Here is an 11,181-nt window from a genome sequence, read left to right on the forward strand (position 1 = left end):
TGAACATTCGTCAGACGAAAGAAGGAAAGTCTCCCCCCAGATACTAATTTTGGGGCGAAATTGAAAATTGATAAATATGCCGATGAGGTCAGCGGATGACAAACAGCGGAAAAAAGGGCGAAAGGTCAAATCACTACATTATAAAGGGAGAAACGAGAGGCCGCACTCGCATCTGGAGAAGGCGTGACGCGGTTGATTGGCGGTTGGAGAGACGTCAGAAAAGCTCACCCCGTCATATAGGAGGGGCCACGAGTGACATCACGCGCCTGCGTATCAACAACGAGGTAGTAGAGGGTGGCACTTTTTCACTTCTACCTTTTGCGTCTGGTACATATTTACCTTGTCTCTCTCAGTGTTCACTTCCCATCGATCGGGGTAAGGACAATGCTCATCTTCACCTGATTAAAGAAGCAAAGTGTGTATGGAGTGTTTGCCGTGAACCCGCAACATGCTGACCCACAAGAGTTACGCCGATACCACCTGCAATGTTACCACCCTTCAACCCATGGGCCACAATAACTACGGAATGAACGTTAGTACCTACAACGCTCAGAATTTCGGCAACAACATGATCCCCCCCATGAGTATGGGAATGAGCAACAGTTGCATGTCTCCGACCATGAGCCAACTCGGACTCAATCAGGGTATGAACCCTACGTGTATGGGGTGACGCCGGCACTGAGCGGTGGTTACAGTGGGGTGGTGAATCGACGGCGTTGCAGAGAGCCCGAGCCGACAAGACCTATCGTCGTAACTACACGCACGCAAAGCCACCGTACTCCTACATCAGCCTGATCACCATGGCCATTCAGAACTCACCCACCAAGATGCTGACCCTGAGCGAAATCTACCAATTCATCATGGACCTCTTCCCGTACTACCGGCAGAATCAGCAGAGGTGGCAGAATTCTATACGTCACAGCCTCAGCTTCAACGATTGTTTCGTCAAAGTGCCACGGACACCGGACAAGCCAGGCAAGGGCAGTTTTTGGACGCTGCACCCCGAATCTGGCAACATGTTCGAGAACGGATGCTACCTGAGAAGACAGAAACGCTTCAAGTGCGAGAAGAAGGAGGCCATGAGACAGGCCAACAAGGCACAGTCGCCCAAAGTTAAGGCAGATTCGACTACATCGCCTAGCAACAGGCTGTCACCCTGTCGTTCCAGCCCCATGCAGTATCCCATGGCAGAACCATACGTGGAACCCCATAACTGCAAATCAGACGGTAGTTGCTGTGGTCAAGCCCAGATGGACCCTTCGCTTCTACACCTGCGCGGATTTCAGGACAACCTACACATGGGCCAAATGAAGAACTTTAGTCCTTCCAACCACCCCTTCTCCATCAATAACATCATCAACGAGAACAAACTGGACATGAAACTGTATGAGGTCTCTAATTATACCATGTATCCTCCTCCTCTTTCGCCCGGACACGACCCTTCTCATTACTATTCGTCTTCTATCTATCCTGTGCATCCTGCCACGTCTATGTAGATAAAGTAGGAGGCCCCATTGGAGGAGGCCCTCCTAAGAAAATCCTTAGATTTTAAGAAAAAAAAAATAGGTGAGTAGGTCCTAAATTTAGCAAATTGGGTCTTATATATATATTTTTTTCGTTCTTTTTTTCTCCCCTTCTCCCCCTGTCTCGTGACGTCATTAGTATGTAAATATTTAAGGAAGACGTGGAATTTTGCGGGTTATCAGGCCTCATATTGACTAAAAATTATAACAATAATAACAAAAATTATAAAGGAAAAGATGCTTTGTAACTTGTAAAATTGTGTACAATAATTATACAAAAGAGGTGTGCGGAAAATAAATATTTTATGGGATCTTATCTGTGACTCCTTGTCCATTTTTTTGGGTGGTTTCACTCGAAAATTCGCCCAATCCCTTACGATATATACGTTAAATTATCTAGAAAGGGGCCTTCTCGAGTTCGACGCGCCGAACGGAGCCTTTAATCCGGGTTTAACTTAATTTTTATCGGGTGTACTTTGGTTCTAGAGACACAGTAAACTGTCTTTGACGTTCTGAAATCGAAAAGGCCTCCTTTGCCTTTAAGGGCCTCTTAAATTTGATGATAAGTCTAAGGGAGTTTCGCTCGTAATGACGCCTTAGCCATTAAGATTCTTCGCTTAAAGGGGGCCTATTTTTTCATTTTATTTTATAGAAAAGTGTAGTAAAATTTATTTTCTTTATAAATATGTATTTAAAAATTGGGTAGTTTTAGAGAAAAGCGGTAGAAATGAGGCCTCAGCAGCCTATAAAAATGTCGAGTTCTATACGCGAAACAAAGCCTTTAATTCCGTTTAGTTTAATTATAATAATATAAAACTCGGTTTTGAAAAGACTTTAAAATGTCTTTAATGTTATGAAATATAAAAGGCCCCCATTCGGATTTAAGGGCCTCATAAATTTTGTGTTAAACGTAATAAAGTTTCGTCGGCATGACGACTTAACCGAAAGGATTCTTCGCTAAAAATCTTTAATTTTTTTTTAAAAGTACGGGGCCTTCCATGCCTTTCATCTTATATAAAAATGTATTAAAAGCTGTCTGGACAGAAAGGTATTAGAGAAAAATACTAGCAATGAGGCCTCGTACAATACAGCACAATACATATTCAAAAATTTTTTTGAGTTTCTTATAGATTATAATACTTAATAGCTTTAATATATAAGGCCCTTGTAAAATCCTACGTAGAAAAAGCTTGATATAGTTAGAAGGCCCTTTGTAAATTTTTTAAAAAATGAAGTAAAAAAAAAAAAACAAAAATCCGGATGTCGTTGCGAGGAATCTTACGAAAATCTCTAGAAATTTTCGGTAAAAATTTTGAAATTATTTAAATTTAAATTAGCCAATCAGAGAGCCAAATTTTAAAAAAAAATTCTAGAAAATTTATTTCGTAACAATCAAGAAATACACAACTTTTTATCGTGGCGAGCCTTCGATAAGGACATATAAATGATAAGAAAACCTAACACTTCTGTTATGCATTTTCCTGCTGAAAGAAAAGAAAAAAATACAAAAATAAATTAAATTAAACTTAAAAATTCATCTTTTATAATAAGAATAATTTAATTTTAGCGAAATTTTTATATCTTTTAAGTGATTTAATGTACAGATTCAGTGTCTAGTTTCTGGCTTTTGTATGACTTTTTTAGGCCTCTTATCGTGAATTATATGCCTCGAAATGAATTATATTAAGTTCCAAACTGCTTATACAGCTGTGTAGAGGCATAATTACCTTTAAATCTCTTTATTTAGGGCCTAGCCTCGATTTTATGTCAGTTAAACTAGAGATCTAGAGCGTAATTTCTGGTTTTGTATGAAGTTTTCTTCGTGAATTGTATACCTTGTAAGGAACTTAACGATTTTTATTAAGTTTTGGAGTGTTTATACAACTGTTTAGAGGCCTAATTGCCTTTAAATCATTTAATCTAGGGTCTAATATCCTGCTTTTTTCGAAAGATCTTGGAATTCATATCATGAATTGTACGCCTCTTAAGGAACTTAACGATTTATACATTAAGTTTTGGAGTGCTTGTAGAGGACTAATTATCTTTGATATATATTACTTAGGGCCTAATAACGATTATAAACAGATTTAAATTAGAAATTTAGAGCTTAACTTCTTCTTTATATGAGTTTTTTCTTAGGCAATTTCTTATCATGAACTGTAAGTCTCGTAAGGAACTTAATAAAGTTTCTTACATTCTAAACTGTTTATACAACGATACAGTTACTTAATTGTTTTTAAATTGCTTTAACTAAGGCCTAGTAAAGGTTTCAAGCGCCTTAAACTAGCGAGTTATGGCCTGGTATCAAGTTTTTTACTTCGTAACATTAATTGTATGCCCCGTAAGGAATTTAATGACTTACATTAAGTTCGGTACTGTTTATACAACGATGCAGAAGCCTAATTGTTTTTAAATTGCTTTGTCTAGGGCCTAGTATCGATTTTATGTGACTCTTTACAACGATCTATAGACTGGATTACTGTGGAAAGTCGTATGTTTTATAGAAAAGCCATATTTTCTGCAATGTTCTTAATGATTATTGTAGATTTTATATCATTAAATCGAACTAGATCTTATAATTCGATACTTCTTAACAAAAGTCAATAATTTTTCTCAAGTTTTAAGTGATTTATATGCCCTAACATCATCTTTTCAATGTTATATCCAATGTCCGAGTCCTCGCAACGTATACTTTGTAAAGCATTTTTCGGGCTTAAGTGAGCTTGTAAGACGTCTTAAAGAGCATAAATATTATACACGCCTGTTTGTATCAGGTTTCATAAGAAATTAAGCTGCAAATCGTTAGGATTTTCAGATTATATCAGCAGGCCCTTCCTTGTAAACATTCAGAGCAATGAGAAACATAAGAACATCGTCATTTGAAGAAGATTTTCTAACTGATAAGATTAAAATTTACTTATTTACTCATGTATAGAATCATTTAGATCCGTAAATAATCGAATTTTTTGGCAATTTACATGAGTATAACGATGCTAAATTGCTGGAGAAGATCATATTCCAACTCCAGCATCCGCATCTTTAGCAAGAGCCATGGTATTTAAGCTAAGTTTTAGTACTTAGAACTAAAGTTAGGCCCTATATCTATCGATACAAATGTGCTTTATCATAGTGTATTATCTATAGAATACCCGGGGTCCTATCGTTTTTAGCCATCTTTGCCCGTTTGTTGGAAAATTGAAGATCCAAAGTCGATTATTACATCTTATCAGACGTATCCAAAGTTCATCTTTACAAGATTTTCATTCTCTAGATGCTAGAAAACATCGCAAGTTGCGTATTTTTAAAGAGGAAGATCCTTGTTTTGGGCTATCAAACGGGCCCTACTAAACATAAATAAAGCATTTACGCTACTCTAAATCTAAACTTGGCCCTTTAAATTGCTAATTCTCCCACTTTAAAACAGCAAAATACGTGTCTAAATTACTTTACGAGCCTTTAAAAATAGATATATTTTTCACGTTTCTGGCTCAAAATATTCGATTTTAGGTTTTAAATTTTAATAAATTTCAGCACATTTTAGTGTTTTTGAGTGTTTGAATATGTAATTAACTGTAAAAATGTAAAATTAAGCCTTTTTATTTGGAAAAAATTGCATTTTTTTGGGGTGTTACTCGTCGATTTTAGGATCGAATCTTCAACAGAAACGACAACAATTGCTACTCCCTGAAAGGTAATTAATTCCATAGAGCTATCGACCCATATAATAACAGGACTCTTATCTTTTTTTCACAATTACTTGTTTATTTTATGAATATGGGACTTGACATTCGTATATAAGTGATAAAAATCGTACAGGAAGACCCTCTTATCACCTATAGAACAAAGATTCTTTCGGGAGACGTTCCCACGGAGGATAAGCAGGAAAATTGGCTTCCTGGCTTAAAAACAGCCCCTTTAAAATAAAAAAATTTGTCAAGAAACTCAAAAATTCTTTCATCTACTTATAATTCAAGCCTTAAGATCAAAGGTCAAACTACCTTTCGAATCTACGTGGCTTGTTATTAAGTGCTGTATTTGGAGCTAAATTCACGCTCTGTAAAATTAAACATTATTAAATTTAAGTTATTTTCCTATAGAATGATACTTCTAGCTTCAGTTTATAGAATTAATTCAAAGATGGAACCTCAAAATTATATGAAAAGTAGCCCTTGTCTTAGGCGAGTAAGTGCTACGTCCCTCTAGAAATATGTGGATTTTTAAGTTAAATTCTATAAAATTTCCTCAATTTTAAAGTTTTTAACGAAATTTAGACACGGTATAAGGTATATATTACAAAAAATTCGATAAAATTGCCGAGAAATCCGAGTTAGAAGAGCGTTTTTTCGAGTCAACACGTGCTTAAATTGTAGAGAAATTGGACCTTTCCGAAGATTCGAGTTATAAATTTAACTTAATTGTAGAGTTAAATAAAAAAATATAGAAAAAAATAAGCCGAAAAATTTATTAAAATATAGAAAATATCGCATCTAAAGTAGTAAGTATAGCTCATGTGATTGATAAAGCAGGTTACGAATCGTCGAAACATCCTCGAAAACTTATAGAATTTTTAATTAAATTCTTGGAAATTCCTTTAATTTTGGGATTTATAATGATTTACAAACACGTTAGATAAAATAAATCAAAAAAAAACTTTTAGAAATTGTCAAAAATTTAACAAAATACATTAACAAAAGTACAGCAAAAGTAGCTCTTGTTGTATTTAAGAAAAGGCGCACCTCTCGAAAATAAGTAAACTTTTTAAGTGAATTTTGTAAAATTTTATTAGTTTTAAGATTCGTGGTAATTTTTGCACGCATTTAATTAGAAATTTCTAGAAAAATAGCAAAAATTTGTTTAAAAATTTAGTTAAAAAAACAGAAACGAAAGTATAGCAAGGATAACTCCAGTCAAACAACTCCCTCAAAAGCACTGAATTTTTCCTCCTAAATTACACAGATATTTATTAAAATTAACGTTTAAAACAATCTCTAGACACTTAAGATACGAAATGACACAAAAAACAGCGAAAAATTATGAAAAATTTAGTAAAAAATCGCAACGAAAGTACAACTCTTGCTATGGTTAAGCAAGGCAACTTCTCAAAAACAACGAATTTTTTCACTAAATTACCACAAAATTTTACGTTTAAAACAATCTACAAACCCTCAAGATTCGAAATGACACGAGAAAACCGCGAAAGATAGTTAAAAAAATTGAAATTTGGGGGTGATTTTTAGCCACGGACTCGAGCCAGGATGGAGGAGAGAATTGGACGAGTCTTTAGAAATTGAAGATGAAGGGCCTATAGGCAAAGTGTTTAAAGAGTGTGAGCAAGAGTAGAAAGTAACGCTGTTAATTTCTTCTCCTTTTAAAAGCAGATCAAACGAAAACTTTCGATGAACGGAAGGTTAAATCATTGAAGAGGAAGAACACTAAAGATAATTAGGTGATCATCTCCCTAAAGACAAAATAAAATACAAAATTAAATTCCTTGTTTGCAGTTTCCGATTTCTAATTAATTTTTCAACAAATCTACCACTTTTTTCCCCTCCCTCTCTTTATTGGTTTTTTACTATATTAAACATTTCACAAATAAATATTGCTCATAACCTTTCGCTAATTAAAACGGCAAAAGCCGAATCGAGCGTCGGAACTTCTTATATAAAAATGGCTGCTTATAGTTTCGGGAGTGTGAGTTTTTAAATGTCGGAATAATTAATAATCTTACGGCTTAATTAGATAATTTTTAATGCCATGCGTTACCATCACGTTTATAACCTTTAATCTTATAAAAAACGTAACGCGTTATTACGGGCGTAGTCGAGATTAAGTCGGTTACGCGTGTTAATTCAAGAAACAATGATTTATTGAGAAATATATATATATTTTTCTGAATTGAAATTCGATCAAACTGGGAATTGGACAAACAACGGTTGTGTACGTCGAAGTAGGTGTACAGGTGAGACGTTTATGTACACACCTGCACACGTGCACATCCTGTGCCTACCCCCCAGACGATCGATAACGCGACGCTTTATATAACGTTCTAGTAACGCTCATTCCCTCATTTAACGGCTTACGTCAGCTTAAATTAACGAAATAACACAATTTTTGGGTGTTTGTTACTGTAGCATCCCATTTCAAACCATAAAATGGCACCCTTAACTAATTTTTAGGGTTCCGTTACCCACTTTTACTGAATTATCGAAGTTACGGGTGATGTAACGTGCGAGAAACGTATTTATAACACCGTAAGTTATGGCAGATTTTGCAATATCCGTTACGGATGATTCGTAACTTACGTTGGACGAGTAAACAAAAAAATTTGATTTTTAGGAGTTTGGGGTTTTTTTTAGATAAGGGACTTCAGAGAAATTATTCTGTAGATAATACTGATACCGATGCGTTATTTCGTATGCAAATCATTATCATACACTAGCGAAGCAAAGGGGGGATTTTCATGGTCGTTTTCGATTAAAAAATCATATTTTCTTCGAAAATTTCCTTCTAAAAACCCGTGACGATTTTCTTGATACAAACGCTTAAAAGTATTTAACGTAACCTCCCCACGGTGCTCGATTTCACGTAAAGAATGCAAAGAATTTCGCATATTTCGCGTGAAATTCTCATTTATCAAGCGTGATTAACTATAAATTTGCATATTTGATTCCTCGAACTACACTTTTTAAAAAAGTACACTTTTCTGTAGCCTTTACGAGTTAAAGGCTAATCTAAATTTTTAAAATAAGGCTCACTTATATTAAGATTTATCCTTAGTAACGCAGCAGGAAACAAGTAAAACCATTTTCTAAACAAAATTACAGGCTAAATACTACATCGGCAGCAATTTATGAAGTGGTAAATTGCAAATTATACCGTACAGACACCCAGACACACCCAAAAATCACTTAAGGGAACATGGATCCAAAAAACACACACACACCACACACACACACACACACACATATACTTTCAGCTTTTGTACCTATAGAATATGCCGCACGCTGATTAAATTATTCAATTTGCACAAGGACGTCTGTCCTGCTGTCGTCCTTAGATCTAAACAGGAATTAGGATGCTACTACAATAACAAATTCAGTTTATAAAGGCTCTTATCCACTTAAAATAAAAATACTTTAAACTTCGTTACGTGAGTTGAATTTCCTTTCAATGCTGCTACAGTAACAACTTCTAGTTCGATCTTCACGCTATAACATGGATTAGTTTCGTTTGCAGCAAGTAAAATGTGTGAGTTTTTATTTCTTTCAGTACAATTTTTGTTCCTTTAGCCTTGTAAACAACACAGAATATATTTCTACACTTAATAACACTCAAAAATTTGGCCTAACATCGAATTAAACACTTACACTTAAATAATAAACACACCGTCTTGTATCGTTGTAGCAGCACGCGTTTTACATTGTTACAGCGGCACATTGTTTTATATTGTTGCATTAGCACTCCGTCTTGTAACGTTGTGGTAGCACGTAGTTTTATTGTTGCAGCAACACGTTATCTTGTGTTCTTGCAGCTGCGCACCGTCTTATATTGTTTTAGCACACCATTTTATATTGTTGCAGCAGCACATCTTTTTTAATATGGTAGCTGCACGTATTATATTGTTGTAGCAGCACATCTTATACTGTTATAACAACACCTGTTATTTTGTTGTAGCAGCATGTTGTTGCAACAGTACAGTACATCTTGTATTGTTACAGAAGCATGTTTTATATTGTTGCAACAGCACTTCTTACATTGTTGCAGCAGCAAAGGCCACTGTTTTATATTGTTGTAGCAACACCACGTTTTTATACTGTTACGTCAGCACGCCGTCTTGTATTATTGCAGCAGCACACCCCTTAAATTGCTATGACAACACAGCCTTACACGACATCATCATCTAGTCTTATATCGCTACAGCAGCACGTAACCTCATGTAACTACATCACTACACATGCTCATATCGATAATTCAGATTCGGAATTAAAAAGGACAGTTTAGTAGAAGGCCTTGTTACTTTTTAACGAGTGAAATAAGTTACAGATGCGATATATTAGTTGTTAGAGCCCAGGGGGTCACTTAATCGTCCAGTCCAATAAATCTAAGGGATGAAACGAAGTAGGGGGGAAGCGAATTACCTGTTCTCACTTAAACAATGTGTCATTTTTCATTTACTTTTCCAAAATTAAAGTAAAGACACCCCTCGAGGTCTTAAGGGCAATGGCGTCGTTCGTTCTAAACTTGGTATGCTACAACACTAACAATATCTATACTCAGACACAAAGGTCTTTGCCACGTAACCTCCATATTTTTGACTTTTTGTATATAAAAAAAAAGATGACTTTTCTGCGCCGAAACTGCAATTTTTAAAGCTACAGACAGACGGACGGACTTGTGTTTTCTGCAGCAAATGCAGAACTAAAGCGTAGCTCCGTGGGCGGGCTACAAGTATACAAGGACAATAAAAGCTTACTTGGCAAATGGACGCCGTTACCCGCCTAATAAAAGTTAAATAGGTACTACTATAGTAACAATAGCTTTGTGTTTAGCCTTTGTAAGGTGTGATTTCTCTCTTCGTTTAAAGGCTTTTCACTCTTCTCTTACGCTTGTTATAAGGCGTGCAAGCTTCTAATTTTACGTATTTTGAGTTTATTTATGAATAATTTATAAAATAGCCTCGTTTAAGAAAGCTAAACTCTATAAATTATTCAAATTTAGCCTTAAAAGTAACAAAATATGCAAAAAATATTATACTTTTAAAAGGCTAAAACGTGTAGGTTAGCCTTTGAAATAATAAAATACGCTTCATTCGAGAGGCTAAACTTTTATAAATCGAGTCTTAAAATAATTCAAACTTTTTTCGCTTTTAAGGCTAAATTTAGCCTTAAAAGCGAAAAAAGTTTTAATTATTTTAGTCATTTAGCCTTATAAAGTATACTTAAATGTTCCTACTTTGAGAAGGCTTAAGCATGTAAGTGAATTTTAAAAATAACAAAACATGCTTATTGTAAGAGGCTTAAACTTATAAATTATTTACATTAAGCCTTAAAAGAAGCGATTATTCCACACTTTAAAAAAGGCTAAACTCGTTTAAGATACCCTTTTTTTAAGAATCAAGCTGACTTTAATGCTTGAATAGAGCCTTTTCCTTCTATATTTATTTGATTATTCAAGGCTCTAATTACTCAATTTTAGCCTTAAAATAAACATTTTAAAAGGGGGTAAGCTTGTTTAAAGTACCCTCTTAAGGCTCGCGCTTACTTTAAGGCTCGAGTTGAGCCTTTTATTTCTGCACTTATACCGAATTTAACGGGTAAACAATTCTATTTTCGGTGGTAAAATCGAGTTCTCTCTTTACCTCCTCCCGCCTAACAGCGCCAGACGTTATAAAGAGGGAGGAGGTAAAGAGAGACCTCATAATACTTTCCTCAAATCTTATCCAATTTATATTAATTATGGAACTTCACCTTATTTCTATCCTTAATTGGATCTTCAAACTGAAGCAACTGATGTCTTCTACACTCGACTGCATCCGGATCGATTGCATTTTTCTTTCTTTTTTTAATTCGATTTTTCCTTGCCCCTTCCTCTCTAACTAACTTAAAAAAATGTTAAACTAGGGCCACGCTTTAATTTCATTCTGTTTAAGGGGGGCCAA

General features: G+C 35.1%; 1 protein-coding gene across 1 annotated transcript; it reads left to right on the plus strand.

The window, feature by feature from the left end:
* The first annotated feature begins 281 nt into the window (after positions 1 to 281).
* On the plus strand, positions 282 to 1,839 carry LOC136978263 (silk gland factor 1-like). The gene is given in 2 exon segments (XM_067273948.1): positions 282 to 656; positions 658 to 1,839. Coding segments are annotated over 2 exon segments (1,047 nt in total). The 5' UTR covers positions 282 to 448; the 3' UTR covers positions 1,497 to 1,839.
* Positions 1,840 to 11,181: the final 9,342 nt, after the last annotated feature.

Source organism: Centruroides vittatus, unplaced genomic scaffold, assembly GCF_030686945.1.
Source record: "Centruroides vittatus isolate TY-2023 unplaced genomic scaffold, ASM3068694v2 contig_502, whole genome shotgun sequence".
NCBI lineage: Eukaryota > Metazoa > Arthropoda > Arachnida > Scorpiones > Buthidae > Centruroides > Centruroides vittatus.